Source organism: Cetorhinus maximus, chromosome 13 (assembly GCF_964194155.1).
Source record: "Cetorhinus maximus chromosome 13, sCetMax3.hap1.1, whole genome shotgun sequence".
Lineage (NCBI taxonomy): Eukaryota > Metazoa > Chordata > Chondrichthyes > Lamniformes > Cetorhinidae > Cetorhinus > Cetorhinus maximus.
In genome coordinates this window covers 33,629,372-33,647,881 of record NC_135891.1, presented here as the reverse complement: position 1 = coordinate 33,647,881, position 18,510 = coordinate 33,629,372, and the positions used below count along the sequence as shown (strand labels likewise).

The 18,510-nt window shown below is 43.9% G+C and overlaps 1 protein-coding gene across 1 annotated transcript in view; it reads right to left on the bottom strand.

Moving 5' to 3' along the window:
• LOC144688534 (collagen alpha-1(XIV) chain-like) overlaps nt 1-18,510 on the bottom strand; it is a 203,560-nt gene that overhangs the window by 55,810 nt on the left and 129,240 nt on the right. Inside the window, exons 26-28 of the mRNA XM_078555234.1 lie at nt 1,789-1,928; nt 1,363-1,486; nt 314-457 (exon numbers count right to left, since the gene is read on the bottom strand). Of these exons, the coding sequence (XP_078411360.1) occupies nt 314-457; nt 1,363-1,486; nt 1,789-1,928 (408 nt within the window). The remainder of the gene's footprint in view (nt 1-313; nt 458-1,362; nt 1,487-1,788; nt 1,929-18,510) is intronic.

Here is an 18,510-nt window from a genome sequence, read left to right as displayed (position 1 = left end):
CGGCAGGCACAGCGATGCCATTGTCAGTGTGCTGGTTGTTTGAGTTTTTATGAAAGAAACACAGTATAATTTCACAGTAATAGTGTCCTTCTGATGTCACCTTCATTTTCTCCTGTCTTACATGAATCCACTAACATGACATTACTACTGACTCTGTGCTGTGACTGTCTGTTATTTTCTTTTACAAATATACACACCTGTAACTACTGCCTCAGCCCTTAATTTCTCATGCAGTTCTGAAAATATTTTAAGTAGTAACAATGATTTACGTAGTAACAATTCATTTCATTGAGGTAATTGTCTATTGAATCACCTTTCAGTGCTAACTGCTGCACAGTTTGACGTATTTCACCAAGTACAGTCCCACAAGTGATTACGATCAAAATTTTGTGAACACCTTTCCTTCCCACTATTTCTTCTTTGGAAAACATATGATTAGATGTTATGCCATCCTTGACTATAAAACAAAATTGAACAGCTTATGATCAAAAGTCCTATTTTAATAATCATTTAATAAGCAGCTACATGAATGTAAGCATAATTCCCCATTGTGGGCTGCTTAAGTTTGGGGTGCTAATAAATATTAATTTGTAGAAATGACCATCCTGAACGCCTGTTTCTGGCATTCTGTCATATCCTCATGAAGGGCAGATGGTGGTGTATTGGTAATGTCACTGGACTAGTAACCTAAAGGCCAGGCTAATGCTCTGGGGACGCAGGTTCAAATCTCACCTTAACAGCTGGTGGAATTTAAATTCAAATAATTTTTTTAAAATGTGAAGTTGAAAGCTGCCCTCAGTAATGGCGACCATGAAACTATCATCAATTGTCTTAAAAACTAATGTCCTTCAGGGAAGGAAATTTTCCATCCTTACCCAGTTTGGTTGACATGTGACTCTGGAACGACAGTAATGCAGTTGATTGACTCTTAACTGCTTTCTGAAATAGCTTAACAAGCCATTCAGCCATATTAGACATGGGGAACAAATGCAGGCCTTGCCATTAACACACACATATCCCATGAAAGAATTTTAAAAAATGACATCCAGAGCCGTTGGGAAAAATTTCCCCCCGTCGAGGGGGCTGTGTGGGGGTGGGTGGGGTGGAGAAAGAGAATGGTTGTGATTATTGTGGCTTCAAAGAGCCAACACAGGCACAATAGGCTGAACGATGTTCATCTGTGCTGTGTTCTTCTATGATTCAATGATTCTGAATATGAAATAAAAGTTTTTATATTTATGATTCCAGAGGACTGACTTTCAGACAAAATGTTATAAATGAATGTTTTAACGTAAAACAGTAATTTAGACAATTATAAATCATGGGCCTGACTGCATTGTGACCTGTCTGCAGTGCCTGTACCTGTATTAGAGTCTGCTCCTCTGTACGGTATGTCATAAATTGCTCCCAGTAACTTCTCTTTGCTTTCAAAGAAGCCATACTGAATTTCATTCCTCATGTGACCACTAAACTGACTCACTGATACCTGTGAAAGATAAATCATGGTATTTTTAAAATAATCTCTATTGATCATTTACAGTATAGAAAAAATAGAAATGTGATTTTGATAAAGAATTATTAATACAAATAAGCTATTTGATTATTTTCATTTAAAAAAGAAAAGTACAAGTTAACAATTCCCTGTTTCATGATTAGCTATAAAAAGGGTTTTTATGTGAGACTTTTACACAGAAAAAGTGATAATGATTTCAAAGAAGCTAGTGAGCCAGAACAATAAAAGATAGTCGAAGAAATCAGAAAATTTTGGATCCAGAGAGCAAACATTACCTGTATTCCTTCTGGACCAATTTTGTTAAAAACGTTGACAGTATCATATAGAAAGGCAATGAGCTTCTTGAAGTTTATTCCTCCTACAAACCTGGATCCATCGATTATGAACTTTAAGTCTGCTGTGATATTATGGCAAGCTAATGAAGAAAAGAAGAATGATTGTTTTGTATCACACATGATTAAACAAAGCTGCAAACCACTCACAGAACCAAAAGCTTAAGGCTTTATTCTGTTAACCTAGAACAGGCAGGTTAATATTTAAAAAGATGCTGACTTGGATTAGAAAGAAGATTTTAATGATATTGTAAACCATTTTGTGGCCAATTAACAGAACCACTGGTTATAATTCTTTTTCAAAAGGCACATTTAAATTTCACTAGAAATACTAGACAGAATTTTTTAAAATTCAAGATGTCACTGCAGAGGTAACCTTACAACCACAAGACTCAATTAGTGCCTCTAAATCACTTTCAATTTTACTTATCTATGTGGTTAGATATAGATTACCTTCTGTAAAAATAAAAGGTCTGCTTTTAATTCTGCCCATTTGGCAAGAACAGGCTGGAGATGAAAATTTGTTATCAAATGATTCCCACGGAGTTCTCGGTGAGTTTACACCTACTACCATTTTAACACCGCAAATTCCAAGAGAGGATAAGGCATCCCTTGAAGCAGATAGGAGCTACATCAATATATAAATTTCAGAGTCCAAGGACATCATTCTGACCCTGACATGATTTTACTGCTAATCAGGGCCATGAGCTCAATGCTGGAGCTCCAGTTGAAATCTGCCAACAGGCAGGATCATGACCAGAAGGGGCCCAAGTTTGATTTTTAATTTGTAAGAAGTATTTTCTTAAAGAAATGCTTGCCTAGACTTGAGCCAGGAGGAACAGAAGTGCTGTCCTGTACTGCATCCCTTCCCCCCATCTCATCTTCCGCCCTCTTTGAAAAGTCTTTGAATCTACCTCCCACAGAAAGAGGAATCACAAAATCTTAACGGCAGAGAAGGAGGCCATTTGACCCATCGTGTCTGCACCGGCTCTCCAAATGAGCATTATGAATTAGTGCCATTGCCCTGCTTTTTCCCTGTACCCTTGCACATTGTTTCTATTTAAATAATCATCTAACGTCCTCTTGAATGCCTCGATTGAGCCTGCCTCCACACACTTCCGCGCAGTGCATTCAAAACCCGAACCACTCGTTGCGTGAAAAGCTCTCTCTCATGTCACATTTGTTTCTTTTGCAAATCACTTTAAATCTGTGCCCTCTCGTTCTTGAACCTTTTATGAGTGGGAACAGCTTCTATCTACTCTGTCCAGCCCCCTCATGATTTTGAACATCTCTGACAAATCTCTTCTCAGCCTCCTTCTCTCCAAGGAGAACAGTCCCAACCTCTCCAATCTATCCTCATGGCTGAAGTTTCTCATCCCTGGAACCATTCTTGTAAACCTCTTCAGCACTCTCTCCAATGTGTTCACATCCTTCCTATAATATGGCACCCAGAACTGTACACAAAATTCCTGCTGAGGTCTAATGAGTGTCTTATATAAATTCAGCATAACCTCCTTGCTCTTGTACTCTATCCCCCTATTAATAAAACCCAGGATACTATTTGCTTTATTAACTGCTCTCTCCACCTGTCCTGCCACCTTCAATGACCTATGCACATATACACCCAAGTCTTTCTACTCCTGCACTCCCTTCAAAATTTCACCCCTTATTTTTGATTGTCTGCCCATGTTCTTCCTACCAAAATGCATCACCTCACACTTCTCTGCATTGAACTTCATCTGCCACCTATCTGCCCATTCGACAAACTTGTCTATGTCCTCTTGAAGTTCCAAACCACCCCCACTCGCAGTTTACAACACTCCCAGGCTTCGTATAATCCACAAACTTCGAAATTGTCCCCTGCACACCAAGATCTAGATCATTAATATGTATCAGGAACAGCAAGGGTCCCAATACCAACCCCTGGGCAACTCCACTACAAACCTTCCTCCGGCCCAAAAAATATCCATTGACCATTACTCTCTGCTTCCTATTCATCAGCCAATTTTGTATCCATGTTGCTGCTGTCCCTTTTATTCCATGAGCAATAAGAAATGATTGTTTTCTATCACACACGATTAAACAAAGCTGCAAACCACTTACAAAATCAAAAGCTTAAAGTTTTATCCTGTTAACCTAGAACAGGCAGGTTAATATAAAAAGGATTGCTGACTTGGATCACAAAGAAGATTTTAATGATATCTTAAACAATTTTATGGCCGAATAAGAGAACCACAGTAGATAATGAGGGTCGCTGCTGGCAACACTGACCAAAAATTCAAACCACTTCACTAGCGTGTTGCCTGGGGACATCGAGCATGCAAATATCTGAGGCTTGAGGTCCAAAGTCAGGTGTGTCTCAAGGCTACCCATTTAGCCTAGGAATTAATTACAAGCATAAACCAATTTCCAGGCTGCTGCTTCTGTCTAGTCTATCCCATCCTTTCATAAACTAAACACCTTTATCAAGTCACCTTGTAACCTTCTCTCTTCCAATAAAAAGTCTCAACTTTTCAAATCAGTGCCTCCATTAACAAGTGTTACAAGTATCCATTCCAGCAGTAAATTGCCCGCAAATAAACCACTCCTTCTATATTAGTGAATTATAATAATATAAAAATAGAAATGACAAATAGCAGTTTGCCATCAATTTTGCAAGAAAAATTGCTTTGGGAAGTTTTTACATTGCTGGCTTCATATAAACAGTTATACCCTGTTTAAACCAACGTTTCCCAAAATGAATGTTTTACCATTGGCCTGTTGCCCATCTGATTTCATTTCCCTCTCCCCCTTTGACAAAGATATTACAGCAAAACCCATTGATTCCAAACTTAGGGAAGGAAAAGGCAGAAGCAGGAGCCCAGATACAGGAAGGCAAATTAACTGTTAAAATAACAGTGTTTAAACCAACAGTGTTTAAACTAACAGTGTTTAAACTACAGTGGGGAAACTGTGGAAAGGCACCAAAAACAAGTGACACAGAAGGAAATGCAGGAGGAGGTCAGGGAATAAACAGATAGAGGGCAGAATTTTATGGTCCCCCACCCACAAGTTGGCAAGCAGGGGAGCCAGTAAAATTCCACTCAATCCTTCCACCTACTCGCCTGAACTCTCTGCAATTTTACATGGACTGGGTGAGGCTTAGGCAGCCCGCCCACCCTTGCCCTAATTGAGGCCCATAAGTGGCCCATTATTGGCCACTCAAGGGCCGTTCCCACCCTGCCTCAATTTTGAGGCTGGCAGGAGTTCAGTGGCAGCGGGGGTGGGTCGAGGGGGGGGTGCTGCAGGTCATACTGCACGGGCCTCAGTGGGAAGGAGTGGGGCGCCTTCCTCAAGGGCTCCCTATCCACATTGGGAGGCCCCGCCAAGGTCTGCCCCGTGGAGGTGCGCCCTCCCCCTAGTCTCTCCATCAAGAACTCCACCCCCCTCTCACCACCATCTCAGGGCTCACCTCCCGACCCTGCTGTGAGACCCCCTAACACCCACATTTTACCTGGGGCTGTATTTTATGTGCCTCCACCGGGTGTGTTTTGGGCGGGGGTCATGTGAAATGGGGTGGATGCCCACTCCACCACTTTACTGTCCATCGCCGCACTCACCCCCATTATACGGAGCGGGGTGGGGGGGTGGGTTGGGTGGGAACCAAAATCGGCAGCCTGTCCACCATATTCAAATAAGCAATCAGGGGTAAATTAGGTTGCTATCAAGCCAGCTGACCCTGATAATACGCTGCCCATGCCATGAAAAGTTTCGTGTGGGCAGCTAGGTGGGAGCTGGCAGCCCGATTTTTTAATAGGTTCTTCAAAAGGTGGGAAGGAATGGGGAGTTAGCTCTCAGGGGCTGTCCTTTGCGGATCATGTGGCGGCCTCCCTAAGAGCAAACGCCCCCTTCCTTCCTACCTACCCACATCCTTAAATGCACCTCCTCCCCCCTACCCTGACTGACCCAAACCCTTCCTGCCCAAGACCCCAGGCTTACTTGCTCCAGGGATACACGGGCCTTCTTTCTTCCCGTCATTCTGGCAGCTGTCGCTGTTGCGCCCTTGGCACTGAAGGGACTGATGGAGCTGTTGGCAAACCCAACTGGCTGGCAGCTCCAGAGGGCGGGACTTCCTCCCCAGTGAGAAGCAGAAGTTCCACTTGGCCCTCATTTAGCTGTCCTGCAGTGCATTATGGCTGCTGGGTGGGTCGGTATGGTGCATGTTGGCTCCATGCTGACTTTGTTTCTTGTGGAGGGAGGAGGTGGGATGAGCCATCTGCAAACCCCTTCCTCTGTATTATTGAGGCCCTGGTCTTGGACTCTGGGAATTTGAATCTGGGGACTGCTTGAAACCCCAGTTCTGGCCACCACTGGCACTGCCGGCCAATCAAATTGTCCAGCAAACTCATTGAGGCAGGACTTGCACATGAATGAGGGGCGGAGTCCTGTCTCTAGCCAATTAACACTCCTTGGAGTACTCCTTGGGTGGGAAAACTCACTATCAAAAAATCTTGCCCAGAGATAATAATAAGAAACGCTGCAAGAGTAACAAAAAACAACAAATAGCAGTGGGTTTTAATCACATTGGGCAGAAAATCCAAATTATGGCAAACAAATGGAGCATCTGGAAAACAACAGAAAACTGAACCAAAGAAAGAAATCAAAGTACTTAAGAATTCCTCATATAGAGAGCGATCAACACTTGGAAGAGGTTTCTGGGCAGATTGGAGGAGGTGAAAAACTTAGAATCATTTAAGGAACAAAGTGGGGGAATTTAGGATATGAACGTACATGTGAACATATGAGTTAGGAGCAGGAGTAGGCCACTCGGCCCTTCGAGCCTGCTCCGTCATTCAATAAGATCATGGTTGATCTGGCTGTAACCTCCCGCCTACCCCCAATAACCCTTTGCCCCCTGGTTTATCAAGAATCTATCTACCTCTGCCTTGAAAACATTCAAAGACGCTACTTCCACTGCTTTTTGAGGAAGAGAGTTCCAAAGACTCACTACATTCTGCGAGAAAAAAATTCTCCTCATCTGTCTTAAATGGGTGACCCCTTATTTTTAAACAGTGACCCCTAGTTCTAGATTCACCCACAAGAGGAAAAACCATCTCCACATCCACCCTGTCAAGACTACCCAGAATCTTACATATTTCAGTTAAGTCACCTCTTGCTCTTCTAAACTCCAGCGGATACAAGCCTAGCTTGTCCAATCTTTCCTCATAAAACAACTTGCTCATTCATGTTATTAGTTTACTAAACCTTCTCTGAACTGCTTCTAACGCATTTACATCCTTCCTTAAATAGAGACCAATACTGTACACAGCATTCCAGATATGGTCTCACCAATCTCCTGCACAACTGAGGCATAACCTCCCAGCTTTAGTATTCAATTCCCCTTGCAATAAATGATAACATTCTAATAGCTTTCCTAATTACTTGCTGTACCTGCATATTAGTCTTTTGTGATTCATGCACTAAGACACCCAGATCCCCTTTGCATCTCAGAGCTCTGCAATCTCTCACCATTTAGATAATATGCTTCTTCTTTATTCTGAATTACCTGGAAAAACTCAGCAGGTCTGGCAGCATCGGCGGAGAAGAAATCAGTTAACGTTTCGAGCCTTCATGGCCCTTCGGCAGAACTGAAGCATAGTTAGGAGAAGGGAGAAATATAAGCTGGTTTAAGGGGGCGGGGGGGGAGAGAGACGTTGAGGGTGTGGTGATTGTGGAGATGAGCAGATAATCAAAAGATGTCACAGACAAAAGGGTCAAAGAGGTGTTGAAGGTGGTGATATTTGTCTAAGAAAAGTGCTAATTAAGAATGGAAGACAGGATATTCAAAGTACAGCTCTAGTGGGGGTGGGGTGGACAGACTAACAAGGTTTTAGTTTTAGATTTAAAAATAATGGAAATAGGTGGGGAAAGAAGAATCTATATAAATTATTGAAAAAAAAGGGGGGGGTGGAGAAACGGGGTGGGGATGGGGGGAGGGGGAGTTTAAGATCTAAAGTTGTTGAATTCAATATTCAGCCCGGAAGGCTGTAAAGTGCCTAGTCGGAAGATGAGGTGCTGTTCCTCCAGTTTGCGTTGGGCTTCACTGGAACAATGCAGCAAGCCAAGGACAGACATGTGGGCAAGAGAACAGGGTGGAGTGTTAAAATGGCAAGCGACAGGGAGGTTTGGGTCTTTCTTGCGGACAGACCGCAGGTGTTCCGCAAAACGGTCGCCCAGTTTGCGTTTGGTCTCTCCAATGTAGAGGAGACTGCATTGGGAGCAACGAATGCAGTAGACTAAGTTAGGGGAAATGCAAGTGAAATGCTGCTTCACTTGAAAGGAGTGTTTGGGCCCTTGGTCATTGACAGGGCCCTCAACCGTGTCCGGCCCATATCCCGCGCATCCTCCCTCACGCCTTCTCCTCCTTCCCAGAAACATGATAGGGTCCCCCTTGTCCTCACTTATCACCCCACCAGCCTCCGCATTCAAAGGATCATCCTCTGCCATTTCCGCCAACTCCAGCATGATGCCACCACCAAACACATCTTCCCTTCACCCCCCCGACGGCATTCCGTAGGGATCGTTCCCTCCGGGACACCCTGGTCCACTCCTCCATCACCCCCTACTCCTCAACCCCCACTTATGGCACCTCCCCATGCCCATGCAGAAGATGCAACACCTGCCCCTTCACTTCCTCTCTCTTCACCGTCCAAGGGCCCAAACACTCCTTTCAAGTGAAGCAGCATTTCACTTGCATTTCCCCTAACTTAGTCTACTGCATTCGTTGCTCCCAATGCAGTCTCCTCTACATTGGAGAGACCAAACGCAAACTGGGCGACCGTTTTGCGGAACACCTGCGGTCTGTCCGCAAGAAAGACCCAAACCTCCCTGTCGCTTGCCATTTTAACACTCCACCCTGTTCTCTTGCCCACATGTCTGTCCTTGGCTTGCTGCATTGTTCCAGTGAAGCCCAACGCAAACTGGAAGAACAGCACCTCATCTTCCGACTAGGCACTTTACAGCCTTCCGGGCTGAATATTGAATTCAACAACTTTAGATCTTAAACTCCCCCTCCCCCCATCCCCGCCCTGTTTCTGCCTCCTCCCCCCACCATTTTTTTCAATAATTTATATAGATTCTTCTTTCCCCACCTATTTCCATTATTTTTAAATCTAAAACTAAAACCTTGTTAGTCTGTCCACCCCACCCCCACTAGAGCTGTACTTTGAATATCCTGTCTTCCATTCTTAATTAGCACTTTTCTTAGACAAATATCACCACCTTCAACACCTCTTTGACCCTTTTGTCTGTGACATCTTTTGATTATCTGCTCATCTCCACAATCACCACACCCTCAACGTCTCTCTCCCCCCCCCCCCCCACCCCCCTTAAACCAGCTTATATTTCTCCCTTCTCCTAACTATGCTTCAGTTCTGCCGAAGGGCCATGAAGGCTCGAAACGTTAACTGATTTCTTCTCCGCCGATGCTGCCAGACCTGCTGAGTTTTTCCAGGTAATTCTGTTTTTGTTTTGGATTTCCAGCATCCGCAGTAGCTTTTAGCTTTTTGTTTTCTTCTTTATTCTTCCTGCCAAAATGGACAATTTCACATTTTTTCACATTATACTCCATTTGCCAGACCTTTTCCCACTCACTTAACCCATGTCCCCTTGTAGCCTCCTTATGTCCTCTTCACAACTTACTTTCCTACCTATCTTTGTATCATCAGCAAATTTAGCAATCATACGTTCTGTCCCTTCATCCAAGTCATTTATATAAATTGTAGAAAGTTGAGATCCCAGCACTGATCCCTGGGGCACACCACTCGTTACAGCCCGCCAACCAGAAAAAGACCCATTGATGGCTACCCTCCGTTTCCTGTTAGTAATCCAATCTGCTATCCATACCAATATGTTACACCCTAAATCATGAGCTTTTATTTTCCACAATAACCTTTGATGATCTTTCAATAGAATTAAGGTGGAAGAATTGAAAATCCTTATCAGCAATTATCTTGTCATCTTGAGAAAGCAACATGGGCTCCCTCTCCATAAGTTTCACTGCTCACAGTTGTTGCTAGTTTATCATTGCATTACAAAATTACTTCTATATGTAATAGATCTGGTTTAGACCTTTTTATCCTTCATACCCTAAAGGATTTGACACTGATTGTCCCAAAAGTTCTTTACGTATCTCAGTACCAAATTCACTTTTGATTCTAATATTTTTATACCTGCTGTCTCTAAAAATTATCCATTTATAGAGGTACATAGGAACATGACTATTACCTGCCAAGTCCATTCCTTCCCTCCTGTGGCTGCTTCACATTCTTGTTCAACAATTTCTTCTTTTAACTTGCCATGGTTTCTGCATGGATACTTATGTGGACAAATTAAAACAGGAAAAAATGTACTGAGGCATCTGAGTGCTGGCTGCATCCAGGTGGGAACTGGCCAACTTCTGACTGGCACATGATAACCTAATTGATAAGGGGTATGTCAACTTTCTAGTGCTAGCACTCAGCAATCTGCATTTGTTGGACTGTTACTGTTGTCCTATGTGGGAAATGGTGAGATTGTTATACAGTGAAACTGTAGTATAAGGATCTAGCACAAAAAGGGTTAATGTGGGACTGAGTACAGTGCTGCCCACAGAGCGATGTATGGGAACACATGACCTGCACCAAGAGAAGTGTAGTGTTGAACAGAGCCCTGTGTAGAAGCAAGCATGGAGATAGCTCCTAACTTGGACCTTTACTCTACCGTATATAGTTTCTAGTCATTAATAAATACTGTTGAACTACCGAGGACTACGAACACCTTAATAAGACCTACTGAACTACGCCCAACACCTTACAATATGGTGGTAGTGAATGGAACAATTGAAAGCCTTGAAGAGGCTGCAGAAGAAAACTAAAGTCCTGAAAAATTGAAGGAAAAATGAAAGAAGCATTCTGACCTGAAAAAAGGCTTTAGAAGCAAAGGCACAGAAGGAAATCACCAGAGAAAAGCTCCAAAGAAAGGCTTGGGAGTTGAAAGCAGGGAGTAAATTCCTCACTGCAGCAAAGGACGCCTTTGGACCCTGTGAAAGTCCAGCTTCTAGACCCAGAGTGTGCTGAGTCAGCAGACCTAGCAGGGGTGAGCTGGAAATTTAAAATTCATGGACAGAAAGTTAAATACTGCAGAGGCCAGAAATTGCAGTCCGAGAAATCAGATTCCTGAGCTGGTGCCTGAATATGAGGTGGCTGAGCTTGCTCCGAGCAGTCACTGCCTGCCATTCAGAAAAAGACCCGTTTGTTCCTACTCTTTGTTTCCTGTCTGCCAACTAGTTTTCTATCCATCTCAACACACTGCCCCCAATCCCATGCGCTTTAATTTTACACGCTAATCTCTTATGTGGGACTTTATCAAAAGTCTTCTGAAAGTCCAAATAAACCACATCCACTGGCCCTCTCTCATCAACTCTAGTTAAATCCTCGAAAAATTCCAGTAGATTTGTCAAGCATGATTTCCCTTTCGTAAATCCATGCTGACTCTGTCCAATTCTGCCACTGTTTTCCAAGTGCTCAGCTATTAAATCTTTTATAATGGACTCTAGAATTTTCCCCACTACCGACATCAGGCTGATTGGTCTATAATTCCCTGTTTTCTCTCCCAACTCCCTTTTTAAATAGTGGGGTTACATTAGCTACCTTCCAATCTATAGGAACTGTTCCAGAGTCTATAGAATCTCGGAAGATGACCACCAGTGCAGCCATTATTTCTAGGGCCACTTCCTTAAGTACTCTGGGATGCATATTATCAGGCCCTGGGGATTTATCGGCCTTCAATCCCATCAATTACCCCAACACCATTTCCCTACTAATACTGATTTCTTTCAGTTCCTCTCTCTCACTAAACCCTGTGTTCCCCAACATTTCTGGTATGTTATTTGTGTCCTCCTTTGTGAAGACAGAACCAAAGTATGTATTTAGTTGGTCAGCCATTTCTTTGTTTCCATTATAAATTCCCCTGTTTTCGACTGGAAGGGACTTATATTTGTTTTCACCAATCTTTTTCTCTTCACATACCTATAGAAACTTTTAAAGCCAGTTTTTATGTTCCCCACAAGCTTACTCTCGTACTCTATTTTCCCCTTCTTAATCAATCCTTTGGTCCTCCTTTGTTGAAATCTAGAGTGCTCCCAATGCTCAGTTCTGTTGTTTTTTCTGGCCAATTTGTATGCCTCTTCCTTGGATCTAATACTATCTCTAATTTCCCTTGTAAGCCATGGTTTGGCCACCTTTCCTGTTCTACTTTTGCGCCAGACAGGAATAAACAGTTGTTGCAGTTCACCCATGTACTCTTTGAATGTTTGCCATTGCCTATCCACCGTCATCCCTTTAAGTAACGTTTCCCAATCCATCATAGCCAACTTGCGCCTCATACCATTGTAGTTTCCGTTAGCAAGATTCAGGACCCTCGTCTCAGAATCAACTACATCACTCTCCATCTTGATGAAGAATTCTATCATATTGTGGTCGCTAATCCCCAAGGGGCCTCGCACAACTAGATTGCCAATTATTCCTTTCTCATTACGCAATACCCAGTCTAGGATGGCCTGTTCTCTAGATGGTTCCTCAACAAAAGGGCAAGAGACACTACTCAAGCAAACCACACGAGGGCACCAAGAGGCAGTGCAACTTACAGAAATCTTAAAGATAAATCTTTTTGATTATGCCGACACATTTCCTGAACTGCAGCAGCAGGTGGCAGTGCTGAGCCAAGTATAGGACTGGAACAAATTAAGACTTCGCCAGAGCAGATCTGGCTAACACTGAAATCGAAGTGAACGATAAGGAAAAACCTCCGCGGCAGGCAGAGAAAGAAAAGGCAGAAGTAAGATCGGAAAATGTTTATATCAAAGCTGAACATGAAGATTTGAAACACAAGATTCAAGCTGACTATTTCGATTCCTTCACCCCACCCCACCCCCACTAGGGCTATCTGTACCTTGCTCGTCCTGCTTTCTACCCTTAATTAGCACATTCCTTAGATAATATCACCACCTTCAACACCTCTTTGTGCTTTTGTCTATGACATCTTTTGGCTATCTCCACCTATCACTGGCCCTCTATCCAGCTCTACACCCCCTTAAACCAGCTTATATTTCACCTCTTTTCTATTTTTACTTAGTTCTGTTGAAGAGTCATATGGACTCAAAACGTTAACTGTGTTCCTCTCCGCAGATGCTGCCAGACTTGCTGAGTTTTTCCAGATATTTTTATTCAAGCTGACTATGTATCTTTGGAAACACATGATAAACTAAAGTCTTCAATGAACCAAACTTTTCAAGATCTGAACAAACAAATTTCTGAGATGTCACAAAGGCTCAAGGAGGCTTTGAAAGAGACAGAAAGGTTGGGAAAGAATTGCTGATGTACCTGAACAGTTGCTTGAAAAGCAGAATTAACAACCAAAACCTTTTTAAATTCTTGAACTTAGATCCAATCAGAACAACATGTAGGATGAGATGCACAGTATTGAAGAGCAAATCCAGATTTTAAAAGCAGATAAGGAAAAGTCTAAGAAACAGATTGAAGGTCTAACGAAGGAATTGATTCTAAGGAGCAGTCAGTGACCATGGAAGAAACATTCTCAAAGGAACTGAATGCCAAGGAAAAGCTGTTAAGCTTATATAAGAGATCCGCAGATAACCCTGAAACAAAGACAACTTAACTTACCCAAGTAGTTGTGGAGCTGAATGAAAAGACCCTTAAGCTCAAAAAACAATTGGAAAATAAGAGAGTAACCAAAGGTTTGGGTACAGTCGTGAAACAAGTGGGAATGAAGGTTCCATTTTTGAAATGTCAATCCCAACATCCATTGCACTGAGCCGCACGAAGAAAGAAAAGGAAAACACGCCGTATGGTTGAGCTGAGAGTTCATTCTCCCTGTAGAGAACAGGATAAACGAATGACCATCCACAACAGAAAACGGGGAACCAACAAATAGTGATACAATGCCAAGGAATGGTGAAAGAAGATGAAAAGACACCCAGATGCCAGAACATCCTCCAATTCAACCAAGTTTACCTGTAGCGATAGAGCCTACCACTCCTCTGATAGTAGTGAGAAGATATGGGAGGATCATAAGGCCTCCAGACCGCCTGAACCCATGAACTCAGAAACTTGAAGGGAGAGATGGGGTAGTAGTAATGATGTAAATACATGGGACAAACTGGGATGATTTGTAATTACATCGGATAAAGAATTGAGAGGAGGTTTTTTTTCACTCATTCATGGGATGTGGGCTTCGCTGGCCGGGCCAGCATTTATTGCCAATCCCTAGTTGCCCTTGAGAAGGTGGTGGAGAGTTACCTTCTTAAACCGCTGCAGTCCATGTGGTGTAGGTAAACCCACAGTGCTGTTAGTGAGGGAGTTCCAGGATTTTGACTCAGCGACAGTGAAGGAACGGTGATATATTTCCAAGTCAGGATGATGTGTGACTTGGAGCGGAACTTCCAGGTGGTGGTGTTCCCATCTATCTACTGCCCTTGTCCTTCTAGGTGGTAGTGGTCATGGGTTTGGAAGTTGCTGCCTAAGCAGCCTTGGTGAACTCCTGCAGTGCATCTTGTAGATGGGTACACACTGCTGCTACTGTGTGTTGGTGGTGGAGGGAGTGAATGTTTGTGGATGTGGTGCCAATTAAGTGGGCTGCTTAGTTCTGGATGGTGTCAAGCTTCTTGAGTGTTATGGGAGCTGCACTCATCCAAGCAAATGGAGAGTATTCCATCACACTCCTGACTTGTGCATTGTGGATGGTGGACAAGGCTGTGGGGAGTCAGGAGGTGAGTTACCCATCACAGGATTCCTAGCTTCTGACCTGCTCTTGTAGCCACAGTATTTATATGGCTAGTCCAGTTCAGTTTCTGGTCAATGGTAACTCCAAGGATGTTGATAGTGGGGGATTCAGTGATGGTAATGCCATTAAATGTCAAGGGGCGATGGTTAGCTTCTCTCTTGTTGGAGATGGTCATTGCCTGGCACTTGTGTGATGCGAATGTTACTTGCCACTTGTCAGCCGATGCCTGGATTTTGTCCAGGTCTTGCTGCATTTGGACATGGACTGATTCAGTATCTGAGGAATCTCGAATTGTGCTGAACATTGTGCAATCATCAGCTAACATCCTCACTTCTGACCTTATGATGGAAGGACTGTCATTGATGAAGCAGCTGAAGATGGTTGGGCCCAGGACACTACCCTGAGGAACTCCTGCAATGATGTCCTGGAGCTGAGATGACTGAACTCCAACAACCAAATCCATCTTCCTTTGTGCTAGGTATGACTCTAACCAGTGGAAAGTTTTCCCCCTGATTCTCATTGACTCCAGTTTTGCTAGGGCTCCTTGATGCCACACTCGGTCAAATCCGGCCTTGATATCAAGGGCAGTCAATCCCACCTCACCTCGGGAGCTCAGCTCTTTTTTCCCTGTATGAACTAAGGCTGTAATGAGGTCAGGAGCTGAGTGGTCCTGGCGGAACCCAAACTGGGCATCAGTGAGCAGGTTGTTGCTAAGCAAGTGCCGCTTGATAGCACTGTTGATGACCCCTTCATTACTTAACTGATGATCGAGAGTCAACTGATAGGGCGGTAATTTGCTGGGTTGGATTTGTCCTGTTTATTGTGTACAGGACATACCTGGGCAATTTTCACATAGCCAGGTAGAGGCCAGTGTTGTAGCTGTACTGGAACAGCTTGGCTAGGGACGTGGCACGTTCTGGAGCACAAGTCTTCAGAACTATAGCTGAATATTGTCAGGGCCCATAACCTTTGCACTATCTAGTGCCTTCAGCCATTTCCTGATATCATGTGAAGTGAACCGAATTGGCAGAAGACTGGCATCTGTGATGATGGTGACCTCCAGAGGAGGCCGAGATGGATCAACCACTCGACACTTCTGGCTGGAGATTGTAACAAATGCTTCAGCCTTATCTTTTGCACTGATGTGCTGGGCTCCCCCAACATTGAGGATGGGGAGATTTGGGGAGCCTCCCCCTCCAGTGAGCTGTTTAATTGTCCTTCACCATTCATGACTGGATGTGGCAGGACTGCAGAGCTTAGTCTGGGTCAATGCCCAGAATGCAACCTACAGTGAGGAAAAGACCTGGACAGTGCACTGCCACTGGCAAATCTTAAATCATTTTTTAGCTGTGCATTTTTCTTGGTGCACGGCGTTGTTCGGAGAATATTTACATGGGCTGTTCCACTCTAATCATCAGCCGAGGCTCGGGGGTAGCTCTCGTTGGTTGTGGGATCGCTTAGCTCTGTCTGTCACTTGCTGCTTTACTGTTTGGCACGAAAGTAGTCCTGTGCTGTAGCTTCACCAGGTTGACACCTCTTTTTTAGGTATGCCTGGTGCTGCTCCTGGCATGCCTTCCGGCACTCTTCATTGAACCAGGGTTGATCCCCTGGCCTAATGGTAATGGTAGAGTGGGGGATATGCCGGGCCACGAGGTTACAGATTGTGTTCAAGAACAATCGTGCTACTACTGATATCCCACAGTGCCTCATGGATACCCAGTCTTGAGTTGCTAGATCTGTTTGAATTCTATCCCATTTAAAATGGTGGTACATAAGAACTAGGAGCAGGAGTAGGCAATTCAGCCCCTTGAGCCTGCCCCGCCATTCAATACGATCATGGCTGATCTCATTTTGGCCTCAACTCCAATTTCCCGCCCTCTCCCCATAACCTTTCAACCCGTTACTAATTAAAAATCTGTCTATCGCCTCCTTAGATTTATTCAGCGTCCTGGCATCCACTGCACTCTGAGGTTGTGAATTCCACAGATTCACGGCCCTTTGAGAAAAGTAATTCCTCCTCATCTCTGATTTAAATCTACCACCCCTTAGTCTAAAACTATGGTCTTTCGTTATACAATGCTCCATGTCTACTTTGTCTATCCCCTTTAGCGTCTTATATGCCTCAATTAGATCTCCTCTCATCCTTCTAAACTCTATAGTGAGTATAGGCCTAAACTGCTCAATCTCTCCTCATAAGACAAGCCCTGCATCTCTGGAATCAATCTAGTGAACCTCCTCTGAACCGCCTCCAATGCAACTACATCCTTCCTCAAGTAAGGGGACCAAAACTGTGCACAGTACTCCAGGTGCGGTCTCACCAATGCCTTGTACAGTTGCAACAACACTTCCCTATTTTTATACTCTATTCCTTTAGCAATAAATGCCAAAATTCCATTTGCCTTCCTTATTACCTGCTGTACCTGTATACTAGCTTTCAGCGATTCATGCACAAGGACACCCAGATCCCTCTGCACTGAAGCATCCTGAAGTTTCTCTCCATTTAAATAATAAGTCGCCTTTTTATTCTTCCGACCAAAATGGTTAACCTCACACTTATCCACATTAAACTCCATCTGCCAAATTTTGGCCCATTCACCTAACCTGTCCATATCCATTTGTAAATTTCTTATTTCTTCATTACTTACTTACTATTTTGGTCTCATCTGCAAATTTAGCTACAGCACCTTCTATCCCTGAATCCAGGTAGTACCACACAACATGGTGGAAAATATCCTCATGTGAAGGCAGGGCTTCGTCTCCACACGACTGTGCGATGGTCACTCCTACCGATACTGTCATGGACAGATGCATCTGCAGCAGGCAGGTTGGTGAGGATGAGGTCAAGTATGTTTTTCCCTCTTATTGGTTTCCTCACCGCCTGCCGCAGACCCAGTCTAGCAGCTATGTTCTTTTGGGCTCAGCCAGTAGTAGTGCTACCGAGCCACTCTTGGTGATGGACATTGAAGTCCCCCACCCAGAGTACATTCTGCGTCCTTGCCACCCTCAGTGCTTCCTCCAAGTGCTGTTCAACATGGAGGAGCACTGATTCATCAGCTGAGGGAGGGTGGTACGTGGTAATCAGCAGGAGGTTTCCTTGCCCATGTTTGATCTGATGCCATGAAACTTCTTGGGGACCTGAGTTATGTTGAGGACTTCCAGGGCAACTCCCTCCCAACTGTATACCACTGTGCTGTCACCTCTGCATCTGCATCTGCAGTAGGACATACCCAGGGATAGTGATGGTGGTGTTATCTGTAAGGTATGATTCCATGAGTGTGACTATGTCAGGCTGTTGTTTGACTAGTCTGTGAAACAGCTCTTGCAATTTTGGCAAAAGCTCCCAGATGTTAGTAAGGAGAACTTTGCAGGGCCGATGGGGTTGAATTTGCCGTTGTCATTTGCCAGTGCCTCGGTCAATGCCAGGTGGTCCATCCAGTTTCATTCTTTTTTGAGCCTTTGTAGCAGTTTTACACAACTGAGTGGCTTGCTAGGCATTTAAGAGCAACTACATTGCTGTGGGGCTGGAGTAGCATGTGGAAATGCAGATTTCCGGCTTTAACAACAATCATTAGACTTTTAGAATTCAAATTCCATTTCTGCCGTGGCAGAGTCTCTGGATTACTAGTCCAGCAACAATACCACTACATTATTGTTTCCTTGTGTCGTCTAAGATTCTGGCATATAAAAGGTTAACGTGGGAGTGAGTACAGTACCACCCTGCACCCCCATCCTCCAGAGTGATATAAGAGAACACATGACCTGCACCTAGGAGTCAGTGTAGTGTTGGACAGAGCTGTAAATAGAAGCAAGCATGGAGACAGCGCCTAGCTTGGACCTTTACTGTAC